At 46.4% G+C, this 20,543-nt stretch overlaps 1 protein-coding gene across 1 annotated transcript in view; it reads left to right on the forward strand.

The window, feature by feature from the left end:
- The window catches only part of LOC144720579 (anthrax toxin receptor 1-like), a 66,201-nt gene that overhangs the window by 26,903 nt on the left and 18,755 nt on the right, over positions 1 to 20,543 (forward strand). Inside the window, exons 12-14 of the mRNA XM_078597402.1 lie at positions 638 to 707; positions 6,650 to 6,728; positions 19,135 to 19,230. Coding sequence (XP_078453528.1) covers positions 638 to 707; positions 6,650 to 6,728; positions 19,135 to 19,230 — 245 coding nt within the window. The remainder of the gene's footprint in view (positions 1 to 637; positions 708 to 6,649; positions 6,729 to 19,134; positions 19,231 to 20,543) is intronic.

Below are 20,543 nucleotides of genomic sequence, written 5' to 3' on the forward strand. Positions count from 1 at the left end.
AAAGGGAACACTTAAACCCAGAGAGTTCTTGAAATGTGGATGCCAAGTTTTACAGATGTAGTGGAAGGTGGCCATCAGCGACATTGCCCATTATGACCCAACAACCTTGACTAACTGGACACTCGCATGAGGGCATCCTTGCAATGTCTGTCACATGAGACCATCACTGCACATCGACCACAGACAAAGCTATGGGGTGTGCAGGCGGTTCAACTGTACCGGGGTCCACATGCCGGAGGGGCTCGTATGCTGGGATGTAAACCGTGAGGGAAATTTAATTCGAGGGCCTCCATTTCATCTCTTGCACCAGGGCCCATGCCTGCCAACCACATCGCGTCACTGACCACAGGCATGGCTTTGAACGTCAGAATTGGCTCTATTTTGGCTTTGTGGGCCGATATGGCGTAGTCAGCTGCATGCAATTCTGAGCCGACGGACCTAGAGTGTAGTTTTCTTTTTACTTTACACAACACCTTTGGTCAGACTGTATATGTGAAGCGTCTTTAATCGCCTGGCCTCTTTGTGTGCAACCTGCAAACCCGCAATAGACGAGTCAAGCAGACGCTTGGCGGGCACAAATGCACCCTGCCTTCCCGCCGGAATAACTCGCTCGCTGTGCCGTCTCGTGCCGTTACAGCGGAGAAGGCTGTGGATGTGACGGAGACGTACATGCGCTGCAGGGGACCCGTCATCTACGAGTCCGGAAAGTAAGATGCCCTCTCCTTGTTCCTACACGGCCGGCGAGGGGTGCGCGCACAGGTGGCCTATTCATTATGGGAGGCTGTTCCTTCTCCTCTGCTGTGTCCCCGTTGGAAATGGCTTGTTCGCTTGCCACACGTATTTCCAGCAATTTTCCCCGTAGATAAATAGCAGTATATTATTAGGTTTTTTTCAGTAAAGGCACGTAGGTAAAACATTAAAATGAATAACAGTAAAATAAAAAATAAAATACAAATCACGACGTTTCGGAGGCAACACAAGCAAGGATAAATAGAAGTTTTATCTGTAAAATATATTTATATGCATTTTAAATGTCGACTGGCTCAGGCGGTTAATGCTGTCACAGCACTGAGCCAGCCTCTCTGGATCCTGAGTTCCAATCCAGGTTTCAGCCACTCATGATTAAACAGCGTTGATGGTCTCATCAGATCAGCAACGACTGCACTAAATAAATGATATTAAATGTGGTGTGTTGATGAATTTGGCTTATTTCATGAAACCACTTTGGTTTAATTGACATGGAACATGCGGTATTGCTAGGGTATATTGAAACAAGGTGTCCACATTATTTGTTTCAGTGGGCCTAATTTTAAAAGGCCCTCCGAAGCCGTTTTGGGGCTACTCTCTGGCACAAGGTGATCCACTGCTAGCTGAAATAGTTCTGGACGATAATTATAACTTGTCTGGACATGTTATTGATTTGTCATATGGAAGATAATTGGAAGAAAAATAACACAGGCATAGTTTTCAATGCCCTCCATTTCATGTCGATTCCGTCATCGACTGACACTGCTTTTGTTAATATGAGTATATATTCTTCAATTTACTGTTGTGACTGTAGTGTCCCGAGATATGTTCTCTCAAGTTTGTAAGACCAATAATTTCTACAGTCTTGCCATATTTACGTACGGTCGTATCAAGTTTGTGTACAGGAGTACACGTTTTTTTTTTATTGCAGTTGAAATGTAAGGTTTTATAAAGCCAATGCAAATCCCATAAGATTAGCACTGAAGACAATACAGTATGGATCAAAATTACCGTTGAATTAATAATAATCAACACGACTTATAACGCGTGCATTATTTCACGAATCGGACGTGACGTTCCATTGGTACGCAACGTTCGATCGAACACCCCAGCTCGTGTTGAGTTCTTTGCCTACTGAAACGACCGTACAGTCGACTCGCATTGTGTCAAAACTGTAGGGAAGATTAGTGCTCGTAGGCGCCAACACCTCCTTATCGGGAGCGCCGTGCGCGCACGCTCGTCGCTGACTTGGATGGAGATCGGTAGCGTCAGCCCAGCATCTGGTACCGAGACTCTGAGCCAAGCTTCCCCTGGCGGTAACTCACAGCGGAATCCACTCTGTGGGCTCCATCGGTTTTAACAATGCACAGTAAATTACAACCTTTTTACTAAAAAAAAAATTATCGCCGTTGCCGAGCAACCACGGACCCAAGCGGAAAACGCCCAGCAGCCAGCAACAAACGGCACTCTTGAAGGTGTGATAACAAATGAATGGGACTATGAAGTATTTTATTTAACCAGGTAAGGCCCCCGATTTAAAGCTTTCGTGACTGCAGGGATCCATATTCTTGGTTATTTCGGTAAAGTCACATAGAAAGGAAATAATAAAATAATAAAAATTCTCCATAATAAAATACAATTCTCACGACGTTTCGGCCACAACGCAGGCAGCCATCCTCGGGTGAAGAAACAGAGCTGTCGGAAAGACAGCGTCTGTTATATTTTAATTATTTTATTATTTTTCGATTTAAAGCTATCGTGACTGCAGGGATTCATCTTCTTGGTTATTTCGGTAAAGTCACGTAGAAGGGAAGTAATACAATAATAAAAATAAAACATAATAAAATAATTCTCACGACGTTTCGGCCACAACGCAAGCAGCCGTTCTTCTTCACCTGAGGACGGCTGCTTGCGTTGTGGCCGAAACATCATGAGAATTATTTTATTATGTTTTATTTTTATTATTTTATTATTTCCCCTCTCCGTGACTTTACCGAAAGAACCAAGAATACAGGTCAGGCCCACTGAGCTGTACGCACACGTGTGTATGTCGAACTGCTTTCGCACTGTGCGTAGCCAACCGTGCTCATCGGAGGCGCGGGGATATATGTGTAACGGCTCGACGACTAGTCATATGAAGAGCCACTTTTATTTAAGGTTTACAAAAGAAGGAACCCTACTAACGATTTCCACAATGAGAGGCTCTAGGCTTCGTCCTTGTCTTCCTGCTTGTATCTTCCTCCGAGCGTCCCCACTCCTCGTGCTCTCCCCTCTTATATCTCCCTCAGCCCCCTATCTCGAACTTTCTCGTCCTTGTTTTATACCTCTAGCCAATCCCTGGCCTTTCCCTTTAACGGATCCTTTTTATTTTACCGTTCAACCCCCTTATTTCTAGATTTGAAGCTTTCGTGACTGCAAGGATTCATACTCTTAGTTTTTTTCGGTAAAGTCACGTAGGTAAAAAATGAAATGAAAATTAATAAAAAAATAAAATAATAATAAATCACGACGTTTCGGAGGCAACACAAGTCTCCATCATCAGGTGGGACCGTCACAGCCAGATTTGCTGCATCAGCTGTCACAGCCAGATTTGCTGCACCCTTGATGCAGCTAATCTGGCTGTGACGGTCCCACCTGATGACGGAGACTTGTGTTGCCTCCGAAACGTCGTGATTTTTTATCATTTTATTTTTATTAATTTTAATTTCATTTTTTACCTACATGGTGACTTTACCGAAAGAACTACGAGTATAGGTTTCTAGCTGTCGCGCGTTTAGGCGGAGCGTAACTTCGCAACATGAAGCCAAAAAAATGAGCCTCACGGCCCGGGACCATTTTGCGAGTCCCTTTGTTACTAATGTAATTAACGCGCAACAGAAAAGAATGTCAATTAATCTTTAAAATAATCTTTGGGATTTCATTGGGTAGCAGTTAATTAATCTTTGGATCATTAAAAATGCTGTAACCTTAACTAACCTTGTCTGCTTGCAACAAGCGTGTAATGAATGCGTGTTTAAAACATTTTGATGCCACGCTTCCTTAGCTGCTCCCTGTCTCGGCGAAATGGAAGTAATTCTTACTTTTGATTATGCACTTCATTATATTTCTTACACTTGTTAGTTTCGTATATATTTTTTTTATTTCCAGACGAGTGTTTAGCCAATTTGCATTGAAGCGCCATCGTCAGCGGCTCTCATTGTGCAAGTGATAAGTGGTGGGGTAGGGGGTGGGGGGATGGAAAGTATGTTGGAAATATTCTTAAGCTCTTAACATTGCAACGAGACGAAAAAAAGTGCTGACCGTCCACGCTTCCGCCACATTAATGCACGCTGCGTCGTCGTACTTTAATGCTCGGCCGCGAAATAAACATTTCCAAGTAAAGTCGGTTTTCTTTGGTGGGGGCAGGGACATTTTTCTTGGAACACATCGTTAACAGACTGGCAAAACAACAAGGTTATCCCAAAAGCCTGTGAGCCAAGGGCAGTACCACGTGGGGTGGCAAATGCTACCAGTATCCAGCCATTGATGGTGTCCACCTTGGTAATTGTCCACCGTGGGCAGAAATCTCAGCGTATATACCGTCCGTTTTAAATACACACCTAATGTTTACTTTCTTATTCCGTAGATGACTCACACCACAATCGTTGTTATTCCCCCTCAAAAAATGATATTCTCTTTGAAACGTACTGTGGTTCCCTTCTTGAATGCAATATTTTTCTTGATAAAAAAAACCCCAACTACAATTGCTGCATATTTGAAATATAGCCAAAACGCGCTATTTCAAGCAAATCGTTGGGTGCACTGGCGACCGTGGGTGGTAAGCGACGAGCCATTTTGACGGCAATGGCTCAAACATCACGAACAAACAAACCAAAAAAAAACAAACAAAAAAACAACCCGCGTGCTTTTGGTACGATTGCGAGCGATCAGCTTGCTATAAAAACCCGCTCGGGGAATTCGTTGCCATCTCGAGGCGACGAGAAAAACAAAACGTTAGTGCGGGCGCCGGGGGTTAACGGCTGAGCCGTGAACACGAGTGTGTCGCAGCTTGGCCCGGCTACGGAGCAGATGGCGCGGGGGAGACATGTCACCGCGCCACCGGTGGCACGGCCGCACTGTACCCCAACACGCGCATCTCGAAGCGGAGGACAGATGGAGAGGAAATGTCGGAACAGCGACAGGAAGTCAGTTCCGCTGATCATTTTGGCTCCCGATAGAGGCACTTGGGCGCTCGCCAGCGTTACGTGACGTGCTCCGCCCGGCAGGGACTGCCGTTGCCGGCCGCAAACAGATTTTTTTGTTTTTGAAATTTGACTTCTGAGTTTCATTCGTTACCAGCTCGGTGAGACCTTCTGGGTTTCTCTGATTTGGTTTGATTGTCTGCTCCGTGGCCAGGCCAAGCTGCGACACTCGTGGTCACGGCTCAGTCGTTAACCCCCGGCGATTAACGTTTTGTTTTTTCTCGTCGCCCCGATGCAACGAATTCCCCGAGCGTTTTTATAGCAAGCTGATCAATCGCAATCGCACCAAAAGCGCGGGTTTTTTGTTTGTTTGTTTGTGATGATAGAGACATCGCCCTCAAAATGGCTTGTCGAGATCACCCAAGGTGGCCAGTGCTCCAGCGTCACGATGTGCTGAAAAATCTTAATCTAAATAGACATATTTGCGAAATTCTTATTATTATTCTGTGCTCTGTTTGCAAAAAGGGCTGGGAATATTTTGCTAAATGTTAATTGCAAAATCACGCGCAAAAAATGTCCCGCTTTTTGTTGGGATAAGGCTGTAAACATTCTTAGAAAGTGGAGAAATGTAATCAGTGAAACAAAACATTGCATGAGCTCCAGATTGCAACATAATTGTCGGCAATTCCTTGATTGCTATGATGATCATGAAGATTATTCTTAATCAAATTTTTGTCAGAGGGCTGCAATTTCTGAGATACAATTACAAATTTAAAAAGGCCACAGACATGAAGCAACGCAAGTGAGCTGTCGCGGGACATCTTGCAAGAAGAGATGGATGATGCTTGGCTTGTGACGGAACAGCGGCCAATAGAGAGAACACCTCTGACGGGATGACTCTCCCGTTGAGATGAAGCCGTGAGATCAGCTCAATGTGCAGGAGCTGCTCAATGCGTTGTGATATCATGGGGACCGTGAGAGATATTGACGGACTTGAAGCTTTCGTGACTGCAAGGATTCATACTCTTAGTTCTTTCGGTAAAGTCACGTAGGTAAAAAATAAAATTAAAAAAAATAAAAATAAAATAAAAATCACGACGTTTCGGAGGCAACACAAGTCTCCGTCATCAGGTGGGACCGTCACAGCCAGATTTGCTGCATCAAGGTTGATGCAGAAAAACCTTGATGCAGCAAATCTGGCTGTGACGGTCCCACCTGATGACGGAGACTTGTGTTGCCTCCGAAACGTCGTGATTTTTATTTTATTTTTATTAATTTTAATTTCATTTTTTACCTACGTGACTTTACCGAAAGAACTAAGAGTATATTGACGGACGCTGGGAGGCCTTTGTCCTTTGCCTGCCACTGACGTCTTTCCCGACCACCGGCCATCAGGCGTGCATAAGTTCAGTCGTTTTTCAATGCGTTCAATAGCATGTCCTTATTTAATCGGTGTGTGCGTTAATCATTTTGACGTACGGAACAAAAACTGACATTGACAAAAAAGCAATGGAGCTAAATGTTAAAAGTGTGCAAAAGAAGCATCGGATAGGCGGGAAGAGGAAGACAATCAACTAACGTACCAAAATGTTTGCGTACATCTGGGGGAAGTGAGCTTGAACTGGGGCCAGTGACGGGGACATTTGGCTGATGCTCGCATTTGTTCTGTCCTCCCAAATACCACCACCAACCCACCCTCCCCTCTCCGCCGACTTCCACAGGACGGTTCATTTGCAGGTCAGCATCAACGAGGGGCAGTCCTTCCTGACGAGCTCCACCACCATCACTGCCGCCAAATGCGTGAGTAACGAAAAATAAAAACGACGGTGACAACGGCTGAACGTGTCGTGCGTTAAATCCACGCGCATCGCTTCAGCTCAGTAGAAAGCAGCAACAATGTCTCCGAGGACAATGTGTTTGTTTGTATTTTGTGGGCACCGCTGTGGCGAGATGTTAACTACCTCGCCAGTTATGCAGGAGGTCGCGGGTTTGAGCCCTACCTTGACGCCTCTCTCTCTCTGTCTCTCCCCATGGTCGCATGGATTTTTCTCGGGGTCCTCTAATTTTTCCCTCCATTTAGAAACGTGCGTTGAAGAGTATTTCGCTGCTATACATTTCCACGTGATAAGCTACTTCGTTGAGCTATCATTTGTGGCCAGGTCGCTTCTGAAAATTAGCTATGTAGCTCAGTGGGCCTTACCTAGTCAAATACAAAAATAGGAAAAAACAGAGGCGCTGCCAGCCTTAATACAGATTCATCGACAGTGCCATAGAAACTTTATCGACAGCAGACCATTTTATTTGCTGGTAAATCAAGTGGCGTAAGGATGACACACCACTTCCCCCTTCATCGTGCCGTGTGTAGTAGGGAAGTAAAAGCGATATACATATTTTAAACGTTGGGGGGAAATTATTTGTAAATGCTCACACTATGAGTGCTTCATCATAATAATACACTCTTGAGTATGTGGGTACGCTCGTGAGAAGTGTGATGAGATGTTAGTATGTTGAATTTCTTTCGCACCGTACGTAGCCAACCGTGCAGATCGGGGCCAGCCGTGCACATCGGAGGTGCGGGGGTGTAAGGACAACAAACTAAACACACAAAGCAGTTCCAACGGAATGAGTATTCAATACAGATGTAAAAGCCTCACGTGGCAGCGCCACAAGAGGCAGCGTAACTTTGGTAGTTCAAATTAGTTTTACGTGGCCAATAACATCGAATTGTTTGAGAGCCATTTGAAATGAGTGGCCGATGGAAACACATTCCTGCGGAGGGAGCTGGTAGGAACGTTGGGTTGCTCGGTCAATGGCCAGGGTCAACGGCAGCTTGGTGTATTCCGCAAATATGGCCGACTGTGAGGGAGGGCACAAGCCGGCGTGAGTAGGTTAAACGTTGAGTTTTATAAGGGCACCACGGGGTGACCAGCCCCTCCCCACCCAGCCCCACCTCTCCCACCCCCTACCCAGCCCCACCCTCCCCACCCAGCCCCTCCCCACCCTCCCCTCCCCACCCAGCCCCACCCCTCCCATTTTTGGATGCACGACGGACGGACGGACACAATAATCCCCTGTGTGCTGGTGTAACCAGGAGGTTCCTACCAGTATAATGCACGTATATTAGCCGTGTAAAATAGAACGGTGTAACTAAAGTGTTGCTGCTACCTTAGGTGGGACCAATTTCTGCTCTGTGGCTTGCTCTGCCCAGTGCTGATCCTAACAGACCAGAATACCAGTTTTCATTTTAGGGTGTGTCTACCCAGGGAGATCGCAGAATTGGTTTAGATACTACATGCCACTGACTTTGTGCATGGCCTGGAATTGACGTCGCTGGGTTCATAGCGGAGTGCACTAACCACGACACCACTGCCACCACATGATTCATACACACAAGGCACATACACATATACACACACTCTCCAAACACACGTGTACACACATACACGGATGAGAATACAAACAGGCACATTCACAGACACTATATATATACACGCTCAAACGCATACAGGCACTGCATGAAAATACGTCCACGTACAAATACACACGCACGAAATACACACACACATGAACACATACACGCACGCTATGTACACATGCACGTACACACAGAGGCATAAATACACAGACACACTCGCAAACATGCGTACTCGTATTCCATGTACACAAAGACATAAACGCACACACATACAGAGATATGCAAAGAAAAAGGGTGGGGGGGGGGGGCGAGGGGGGGTGGGGGGGGGCGAGGGGGCTGGGGGTTAGGGGACCCAGTGACGAACACTGCAACGAGGCCTGACAGCAACAAGCGATTTCGAGACGCAAATTTTCAGAAACGAGCCAGTCTGCGTGCGTGCGTACGGGAACACCAGCTAAGCAGCCTGACAGATGACAAGGTGATTTACATCACATTAGTGCCGTGCTGCGATATCTCGGACAAGGCCCCGCGTATTATTTTTTTTATTGTTCTTGTTGTTGTTGCTGTTGCCTTCCATCGTTACCTCCGAGTGCACGAGCGCACGGACGGGCACCCTCTTCCCACCGTTCAAGTCGACGTACATTACCGAAATTGTGCTTAAGACCGAAAAATATTAATCAAAATTGCACTCCAGCTGTCAAACGCCCGCGTGTATATTTTTTAACAAGGTCCTCTAGGAATAGTCGATGATTAATACATTGCGCCAAATTGTTTGCTACTCGTGATATCAATTACATCCGATGAGATATTCATTATTTCAATTAAGTCGCCGAGGGGGGAGGCGGGGGGGATACCCTTTCTTCTGATTTTTCACTTGCTGATATTTGCTTTCTTCTAGATTTGAAGCTTTCGTGACTGCAAGGGTTCATATTCTTAGGTTTTTTCGGTAAAGTCACGTAGGTAAAACATTAAAATTTTAATTCTTAGGTTTTTTCGGTCAAGTCACGTAGGTAAAACATTAAAATTTTAAAATTTGTATGTTTTACCTACGTGACTTTACCGAAAAAACCTAAGAATTAGCTTTCTTGTTGATGTGACGAGACATGTCATTATGGTATGGCCAACGAGTGTGGAGACATTGGAAGGTAGATTGTATTAGCCCACGGTTTCTCTGAACAAATATTGACGGAACCTCTATGACAATCGCAGCCTCGACAGAAAGGCGTAAACGCTTCAGCCTCCTCACTGTGAGCCCGAAGCAAGGTGGTTAAATGGCACCTGGAGAATGGCGAAAGCATACGATGGTGTATCGTACGGCCCAGAGTGGAGTCATGCCTTTTAAGGCCAAGATGAAAAAATGATAGGAAATGGGCAGTGCCAGGTGTAATGTCAATGAATTGTCTTATTCATATTAAACACTGCATCGTCAACGGTCGGATGTTAAATCTGCAAAACTTTTAAATTCATTCAGCTCCATTTGGCAACATTATTGTTTGCGGTAGGGTTAATCAAACTCATGCTATTTGTGGCTTATAGAGTCTACGTGACTGAATATGTACCGTGTTACATATTTGTTAAAAGTTTACACTTGCTGCTCAATTGTAATACAACTCACGCGGGCCAGTTCTTGTGCGCTGCTTGTTTAAACAAGTGATTATGCATGTGCAGTTTTAGCTTTAGAGGAACATTGTCTTAATTTGTTTCCCTACTACAACAGAGCCTTGGAAGAGCCATCCAATCGAATTAATTATTCAACACTATTATAATGAACTCATTGAAAATTCAATTTATTTTCGTACCAAAGGATTTAAACTAAATTGAACACATAATGACCATGTTTAAATATAATTTTCTCCAGATTTATCGCTTTTATGCTCGCGATAAAATTAATGCATCCTAATTTTACAATGAAAATACGGTGTTTTATTTCACGATATTAATTTAACAATCGGCGCACCACGAGAGACTCACAGGAGCAGAGTGAATACTTTGACCAGGACCAAACCGGGATTTTATTTGGCCTAACGACCGCGCACGTTGATTGGGAGCATTTGCAAAGTTAATAGGCTCGCGGAGCTCCAACGAGCTCTGTTGTTTTGTGCTTTTTGCGGCGTAACAAATCGGGGCAAATTAGCCTTCGCGCTTTTCCTGTAAGCGCCGCGCTCTGCCACTACGCGAAGCCAGATTAGCACTGCCACGGCAGAGACAGGCGAGGGATTTACACGAAATTGCCGTGACTTTTCTCTCGCAAGGTGCACTTAACCTCCACGCTGCCACGAGCGCCCAGCGTGCCCTCCGTCTGAATCTCCCATTTGTTTGCAGCACTTGGACAAAAGTAAATGTCTGGATTCTTTTGTTGTCAAAATACCAGAAAAAAAAGTTCCCCCTCCTTTAAAAAAACGTTTCTTTCTCCTACATTCCAAGTGAAATTCGTGGGGACTATTAATTTCCACTAAACGCATTACATTCAATCGACTTCGTGATGCTTGGAGTCTGGCGGTTAAGGGAGTTATTAAGATGTTTGCACATCATGCGGCTAATTCTTTGGGGAAAATCTCAATTAATATGAACATTGGCAGAGCTCTGGTTTGCTTGTCAGGGCCATATATTTATTATGCAATGTGATTATGTGAGCTCATCAGCAGTGTTCAAATCTGAAGCAAAGAATGTACTGTTTAATATTTAATTTACCAACAACTTAATGTAAAATAATTGGATTTTTTTACACGATGCAATGGAGGAAAACTTTTTTGCTGCACAAACACTGGTCAATAGAGAGTTGCATTGCACACATTTTAATATTTTCACTTCTTACATTTTTTGGCCAGCCACACAGTGCGGCATTAAACTTGTTAACTTGTGTTCCAGCGGTCTGTAGTTTTAGCCTCTGAAAATCAACTATGTTACTCATGCGGTGCGGATTGCAATCGCAACGATGCCGATGCACTCATTGGACGCTATAAGAGTTTTGCGCTGGCGAACGGAGGATTCGCTTGGAGACGTTACACGGTAAATTATCGCCTAAATGCAAGTGCGTGTGCAAGCGAGGATGAACCAGACAGCGACGTAGCATTTGCAGTCGCATCAGTCATTAAGAGCCCCCAGTTAGCAAACGGTGCACGCGGCTCTGAAATAATTTTAACACGCTGTGAAATAATATGCTCTTATTATGCGGCGGGAAAGCGACCCGCCTCGGAACACTAATTTATTTTAATGAGCAGCTTCGCTGGAAATTGCACCTCGTTAAAATGCTGTGGTTAACGAGGCCTTAATTACGACGCTGTTTGCAGCCTAATCAGCTAATTATTTCATTATGGCGCTGATGTGAGATTTTTGTTTACGCACACGTCCGTGCGCGTGCACGCGCGCTCGCGCGCGCGCGTGCGTATGGGTTGGAGGGGGGGCGGTGCGGGCGCGCGTGCGTGCGTGTGGGTTGGGGGGTGCGCGCGCGCGTGCACGCGACGTGGCGCGCGCGGCGTGTGGAATTTTGGCCCGGGAGCCACAGCGCGTTCCACCGTAGACCTTGCGCAATGAATACATTGACACAATGAGAGGTTAATTGTCGGTATTATTGCGATGACCGCACGTCACTTACCACAAGGCCCGTGCGATAATTGTCTCTCTATTTAGATTGCCTCTCGCTCAGCAGTCGGTATCGAAAAGCGAGCTCGGGGTTCGCGAGCTCGCAGGGCAGAAGAGGCTGCAAATTCGTGTGCCCGTAAATAATGAAGTATATGAATGACTTCGGTATTGTTATTTTTTTTTATTTAGCCATGCATTCCACTAAAGTTTGCTAAAGTACACGGATGCATGTTACGCGAACGAATTAGTTTTTACTTGCAAATATTTATTCACTTGGTCATGTCGTCACTTATTAAAATTATCTTGCCAAGAATTTGTAATCATATGCAACGGCTCATTTATGTTATAATTAATATGTTTATGAAAATCATCGCTAGGCATTTGCTGGTGTTAGTTATTTAACGCGTGTGCTAAATATTACGCGAGCATAACAGGGGTAATATAACGCCCATTCACTTTAATTTATTTACAACGTAGCAACCTCTTAGTCAGAACTCATAATGAGCTTGATTAGATTAGAGCCACACATTACGCTAAAATGTTAACTCGCTTGATTTAATCTCCTTGCCTTTCCATTGATGGTGCCAGCCAAAAAAAAACAACCACAAGCAACGGTAAACGCTTTTCAATATTACACAGCGCTCCCTAAATAATAGCGTCTTGATCGGGCACGCGAATGTGCGCGCGATGTGCACCTCGAACGCTCTGGCCTCGAAGGGCTCATTGGGGTCACGGCCAGGGTGGGTCAAAGGGCTCATTGGGGTCACGGCCAGGGTGGGTCAAAGGGCTCATTGGGGTCACGGTCAGGGTGGATCAAAGGGCTCATTGGGGTCACGGCCAGGGTGGGTCGAAGGGCTCATTGGGGTCACGTCCAGGGTGGGTCGAAGGGCTCATTGGGGTCACGACCAGGGTGGGTCGAAGCGCTCATTGGGGTCACGACCAGGGTGGGTCAAAGAGCTCATTGGGGTCACGGCCAGGGTGGGTCAAAGGGCTCATTGGGGTCACGGCCAGGGTGGGTCGAAGCGCTCATTGGGGTCACGACCAGGGTGGGTCGAAGGGCTCATTGGGGTCACGACCAGGGTGGGTCAAAGAGCTCATTGGGGTCACGGCCAGGGTGGGTCAAAGGGCTCATTGGGGTCACGGCCAGGGTGGGTCGAAGGGCTCATTGGGGTCACGGCCAGGGTGGGTCGAAGGGTCGAAGCTCGACCTCTGGGACGTGTGGAGGGAGGGTGGGGGTGGTGGGGGGGGGGTATTGGGGGGACGCCTGAACGTCAAACCCCCAAACCAAAGCGACATTTCCCTTCCCGGGAAAAAAGTGTTGTCCGCGCTCGGACGCCGACGGATAACGGCGGCTCATTACGGAGCCACGCTTGGCTATTCCCCGCGCGCCGGATGGAGAGCGCGGCACCCGGCGTGGAGACGCCCAGAGGAGTTGCCGCCATCGCCGCAGCGGAAGGAGTGCGGTTGTCACTCTGGTCGCTCTCTCGCTCGCGGCGATGCCACCTTGGTCAGCTCGACTGGGACTGTTCACAGTTTCCGGGCTCTCTTCCTCGATTTTGTGCAGCAGCGGCAAATTTTGGCTGCTGGCCATGGAACAAAGGCGGCAGTCACAGCATCGCGTGCATTCGGATGTGCTTCTGCGGCCGTCTGGAACGCCTCTTCCTCCCGATATTAGAAAGCGACTGGAGCTATGCACGCTCTTAAATCTAGATTGGAAATTCATTTCTTTAGAACTGATTATTGCGTTTAGTTTGTTGTCCTTCCCCCGTGCCTCCGATGAGCGCAGTTGGCTACGTACGGTGCGAAAGAACATACATACATTTCGATTTAAAGCTTTCGTGACTGCAGGGATTCATCTTCTTGGTTCTTTCGGTAAAGTCACGTAGAAGGGAAATAATAAAATAATAAAAATAAAACATAATAAAATTTCGATGTAAAGCTTTCGTGACTGCAGGGATTCATCTTCTTGGTTCTTTCGGTAAAGTCACGTAGAATGGAAATAATAAAATAATAAAAATAAAACATAATAAAATAATTCTCACGACGTTTCGGCCACAACTATCTACTCGACAGACCTGCTCTCCACCTGAGGACGGCTGCTTGCGTTGTGGCCGAAACGTCGTGAGAATTATTTTATTATGTTTTATTTTTATTATTTTATTGTTTCCATTCTACGTGACTTTACCGAAAGAACCAAGAAGAACATACATACACTCATTTAAGGCTGAGTCGAGCCTAGCAGAGACCCAGGATAAGTTCAACGAATGGCCACTGATGTTAGTCATGACCGGGAATGGGCTTGCGTTACCGGCTGCACAGTCAGTGCAGCCCTGCTCCACTACTTACACACACACAGAGACACTCCATATATCCCCAGATGACTGTCAAATTCCAGCGTGGGGCTTCTGAAAGCATTCTTGACCTTTGTAAAATGCTCCTTCTCCAAAGATCACAGTTTCCACGCTAAATAATTGGACGTATTCATAATTCAACGGTGACATTTTCAATAAACTGAAATTAATACATGAATGATGGATCAAAATGCAGATGAAGTAACAAAAACAATCCAAGTGCAATAAATTACTTATGTGGTTAGATCCAGAAGTTGTCGACTAGTCCACGTGACGGATGTGATATACGAGGGCCAACATAATGGGTCCCAACAAAAAAAATTGTGTAAAAATAAAAATATTGCGCATTCCATTAGATTTTCACAAAAAAAAACAGAGAAACTTGTTCATTCCCAGACTGTTTCACGGCGCAGCTGTTTGCAATCACGTTTAAGTATAATCGACAACAAAGAAAAACGTACAGCCCTTTACCAATAAACCGCCGTGCGGAGGGATTCCCCGAGCTGTATCAGTCGGTCGTGGGAGTTCTTTGTCCCTAATCTGCCACACTGGGGAGGATAATGGAGCGGTGGGTGAGGGGGGGAGGGTGTGTATGGAATGGGGAGCGGTGGCGCAGCGGTTAGCGCATTGCGCTACGAACCCGGCGACCCGGATTCGATTCCCGCTCATGCCCAGCACCAGTGACGATTATCTGAACTGATCCTGGGCCTCCCCTAGGTCGACTCGGCTTCACATGAGTACCTGGTGAGGTATGTAAACATCACCTCTAGGGAGACAAAGGCGGCCGGGCGTGGTGCTGGTCACCCACCCCCTCCTGTGCCGTGCCGACCTTCATAGGTGCTCGCTAACAGCACTTGCCCCAGCAGTCTAATGAAGGCTATATGTGGGAATCTTTGAATGTATGTATATTGAACTTCTTTCACACCATACGTAGCCAACCGTGCTAGTCGGTGGTGTGTGGGGTACAAGACTGGTTTGGCAGATTTCACTCGCCACTAATCTTAATCCTGTCTGGCAAGCAAATTCATAGCAGGTCGCCAGCTCCACAGCATAGTCAGCTGGTCATAGTAAGAATAAACTCAATTTGTAACACGGATATTTTTAGAATTCGGAGGTGCATAGCCAGAGCTCAGAGTCCCTCAAATGCAGAACATGACACCAAAGCCAACACTGTCTAGAATTGATGAAAAGCCTCGCCTGACAGAAAAGATTGCACCAATGCTCCACTCCATTTTTTATTGAACAAATATAAACATAGCCTACTTGACTTGTGACACATTGCCAAGTGGCATTTGTTTAAGCCGGTTTTTACCTTCTCGGTCTCATCAGTAGTCTGGCTTGTTAAACAAATGCTGCCGGAATACCAGACGTTTAATTTATTTCCTTTGTCATGAAATTTATATATATAAATGTTTCACCTGCACAATTCCTCGAGATGCAAATCTCGTTTGCAAGGATGATGTCAATCATCACGTCCCTCGCAAACGCGCGACAAGAGACCTTACTGGCAAAGGCACTCCGTACGAGACATGGGTCCCCCATTCAACGTTAAAAAAAAAACCGCAAATACCGTAATGCGGGTCCATTAAGCGCCGCCGCAACGCACGACGATGTTGGCGCACGCGGCATTCTCACGAGGAATAAATATTATGACGGGGTGGGTGGCGGGATTGTCGATTGTGCGCCGTTCGACAGCGCTCTAGACTCGGCAAAAGGCGCCTCCACCGCGACCGGTTCCACAAAGCGATTTTTATTTTTAAATCCTTTATATTAAGTTCACTTGCTTGCTTGCTTACGTGCTTACGACCAGGCAAATCTTTCGGTCGTTTTTTAACCCACTTCCCGTGATCCAATCGAGCTGACATTTTGCACACAGACTCGTTGTGCGTGACAATTTATTTTCGTGGAAAAAATTTCCTAAATTTTCCACTTTTTAGGAAAAAAAACAATTTCATATTTTATTTAAAATACCAATGTGATAAAAATGAAAATCTTACTCAAGAAAAACAGAAATGAATAATAAAATAAAACCGATGCCACGCATATAAAGGATTTATAGTGAAAAACTTAATTTTTACGGGTTAATTTTTTATTTTCTCGAGCCGAGGACGTTTCCACCAAACACCACCTCCAACTCCACCGCCCGGACCCTGGGCCCCGCAACGCAACTCCGCTGGCCGACGACTGGCGGATCGCGCGCTCCCCGTGTCCCTGACGTTGTGAAGAGACGACGTCTCGCCCGCCCAAGCCCGGCATCCAAGTCAGAACCGCTCAGCTCACCGCGAAAAGGCCACGCGTAACGTCACCTGATGGGTGCATCCCACACGTCGCTTGCGCGATGTTAACGCCCATCAACAATTTTTATTTTTGTTTCTTTATTTATTTGGGGGGGGGGGGGGGTGGGAGGTTGTCTTTATATATTTCTTTAATGTACCGTGAGGAGGCTCGCGCTCATTCGCACAAACATATGTGCGGCCAATTATACAAATGTTCATGAAGGAGCAGATAGGATATTTAAGCGCTTATTCGTACGTGTGTGTCAAATCGGAAATTCATCTTGAGCGGTTGCCTGTGCCTCACTATCAATGCTTCAAACGGCATTATCATCACGTGAGATTCATAATCACCAAAAAGACGTATTTATGTTTTTATTCATAGGACCAATGAAATATATTTACGATGGATTCCATCCTTATGCACTTAATCGTTACGACTCTGCCATTTATTTATTTTAAAAATGCACTATATGTTCTAATTATGAATTTTGGCTCAATTGCTTAATGTTACTGACATAGATTAACAACGGTACGCTAATATAAGGTGCTGATGTAAAACGACATTAATTTAAAAGAGTTGCGTGTTTGTTAATGGGTGTTGGGCCTGTCAGCGTTTAGGGTGTTGTCATTCCACTCAACACAGTTGCAGGCCATTCTCTTTTAAAGCTGCACGTCTGTGCCTTCAAGAGAAATAAACACTTCAAGTTTATAACGCTCGTTTTGGGTTAATTATCGAGAGACACATTTGTGTAATAACTCGAGAGTACGGACAAAGCAAGTAAAAAAAAATAACATACAAACAAGTTAATGACATGAGGGAGAATGTGACATGATGTCATGTAACAAGATGAACCTACTGCACGGTTTACAGTTGGGCGCTCTATGGAACGATATCCCGAGGGCATTAACAACACACAGCAGCGTTGGGGGGTGCACGGGGAAGTGGTAAAGGGTTATTGGGAGGGTGGTGGTGGTGGTACGGAAGATGATGGTGCGGGCGGTGCCCAATTTGATCTTTTTTTTGTTCTAAACGCAAACAAACCTCGCAAACGTTGCGACCGCCTGCGCTTGCCTGAGTAAGGCATTGCCGCTTGGGTTACGATCGCGTCTCAGGCTGCAACGCCACCCCCCTCTACCCCTCTACCCCCCTCATGCCTGCCGCGATTCACTCGCCGCAACCAGATTGACGAGCTCCCTGGGCCGTGGCGCGCGTGCACACGTGTGCACGACGCGCGCGCACGTGCGCACGTGTGCACGACGCGCGCGCGCACACGTGACCGATCGGCGGGTGAGACGTGGGTGCCCCCCCCCGAGGGGAATTCGGTGGTCGCGGTGCCCGAGAAGGTGGCACTCGAGTGGTGGTGGGGGAGGTAGGTGAGTAGCGGGGAATTGTGAGGTTGAGAAGCAGCAGAAGCAGAAGCGGCACATTTGGAAGTGGGTAGTTGGGGAGGGAGGAGGGGAAGGTGGGGCTGGTGCGGTGTTTGGAGGAGCGAGGCAGGGAGGGAGGGGGGGGAGACGAGTGGCTGAGGCCAGTGAACGCAAGGGTCATGGCACCGCTGGAAGGTATCGTGGGTGATGTGCCCCCCTCCCCCGCCCTGGTTTGTTTTTCTTGCGCCGCGTTCATTCACTCGCGAGCGCGTTCATGCGCGGGGAGTCGTCATCGTCGTCGTCGCATCACGAGCGCGCCGCCCGGGTAAGAAGGTGAGCCAAGAGAGCATAGCGTTCCCTACTCGCTGGCTGAAATTGATTAGAATGTTCAGCGGTCTCTTTTCTACTTTGTGACTTGTGCGGACCAACTAATTGACGTGATTTCTTCGTAAACAGGATATTTGGTAAGTTACGCAAGCACTGAAATTTTTGTTTTGTTGGCGTGCGGCTACTTTTAGACGAAATCTAAATAAGAATGGGAAACAATATGGCAAATGTTTTCATGAGTTTCTTTGAATAGTCATTGTTTAGGCAAAGCCACTCTGGGAATTTAGTGCGAGAAAAACATTGCTGCAGAAAACAGATTCTCACTGGGAGGGAAACGATACTTTAAATCTGTTGCTGTTTCGTGCAGATGTTTACAGGCTGAAGCACAATGCGTGTCTCCAACGAAAACGTCAAATTGTGAAATTTCTGTGAATCGTATGCCTTTAAAGATGAGGATTTACGCATATTAGAAAAGCTGCTTGTCTGTTTAATCGACTGAATTGTTTAACATCGATATTTCGGTAAATGTATCAAAACTGGACGTGGCTCTGCGAACGCACACTTCCTTTAAATGTTCAACGATGCGACTTCCAGCGAATCGCTGAAGCAATAAACGACGGCATGAACGGATCCGTCACCTTACGGGTGTAACATCGCTTCGAAGAACGATTTCACCTCAAGCCAACGCAAACCTTGAGCTTCGGTGAACAGACCCCTACAGACGCGAGGAAAAACTAAAAATACCAACGAAAGAAAACAACTACATTTTGCCGCCACGAACAAAGACGGGATGTGTGTGCACCATCGAGCCCGGCGTCATCGCCGTACGAACCGCGCGGCCGCAGTTGACGTTCTTTGACGCGTGCGCGCGACGCGTCTCGTTACAGTCGAACGGGATAATCGCTCTCATCGCCATCCTCGTCATCCTGCTGCTGGTGGCAGTCGTCCTGCTCTGGTGGTTCCTCCCTCTCTGCTGCACCATTGTGAGTAGCCCCCCCCTCCCTACCCCCCCCCCCCCATGTCCACAATCCCCCCCTTCTTCAAGCCGTCACCTTGGTCAAGTAAAAGCGATCACGCGGTGCAATATCAAGCAGCCTTTAACACCGAGCAAAACTGGTCGGCAGATCATGAGCCGTGCTCTATATCTACTGCTGGATGAAGGCTGCACCCCCCCCCCCGCCCCCCAAGTCGTGGCAATCACGGTTATGCGAGGAAACAATTCGTCGGGTTTCTGCAGGGCCAGCGATTTCGTCGCTGCGTCTCTCTGCGACGGATTCAGTCTCGGGCGTCTGCCCTCATTTTTGGCTGCCGCTTTGTCGTCCGTCATGACCGCGGGTGTCTTGTCAGCATCCATTATTACACAGCACCCGTTATTAAAAAAAAAAATTTAGGCGGCAATCCAGAGAAATGCGTTTGAAAATGTATTAAAAATAATAATGCTAAAAATAATAGTCTGAGATGAATGTCAGTAAGGTTATGGTAAACACTTGGATGCCAATAATTTAAGTCTCACTGGCAGAACAGTTACCAGAAATATTTTCTGCCCTATTGCCCAACACCCTACGTGTGTTCCTGCACGGGCTTGGCTTGTAATGTGATAATTCACCCGTTTACTGCCCGACGATTGCTGCCAAATAGAAATGGCTGCACTAGTAAAACGTTTTACGAGATTCTTTTTCAAAGGTCAGTGTGTAACAAAGCACAATGCGAGAACACCATGGTTGCAGGCTTAAACATGCTATGGTTAAGTTTGACACGTTGAAAATATGTTTTCTGGTGGATTCCTGACAAAAAATATCTTAGCTTCATGAAAGGGCCAATTTTGGAGATGTAGCACTTACGACGCCTGCTATGGATTTGGTATAAACACTCCATTATTATCGTACCATATTTAAACTACGTAGACCCCACCATGGTGGTGGGGTGGGTGGCAAGAGATTGAGTTGAGAAACTACCCTAAATAATGAATTCGAAAAGAACTTCGGTCATTGTTCACATTTTGTTTTACGTGGCAAAAAATGTAGCTCCCACGTGGTGTGTATATCCTCCTCCTCCTCGCATTGAGCCCCAAGCACTGCACCTCTCAACCTCTCAGCAAACCCGCGTCGAATGCAATGGTGGGGGGCAGGGGGAGGAGGGCAGGCCCGCTGGAAACTAGTGCTAGCGTAAGTCAATAATTACGCACGTGCAACACAACCGATCGCTCAGACAAAAATAAATTAACCCGCAAAAACAAAGTTTTTCACTATAAATCCTTTATATGCGTGGCGGCTAGAGTCCTCTCGTCCTCTGGCTT

This window comes from Lampetra planeri, chromosome 9 (assembly GCF_965212315.1).
Source record: "Lampetra planeri chromosome 9, kcLamPlan1.2.h2, whole genome shotgun sequence".
Classification (NCBI taxonomy): domain Eukaryota; kingdom Metazoa; phylum Chordata; class Hyperoartia; order Petromyzontiformes; family Petromyzontidae; genus Lampetra; species Lampetra planeri.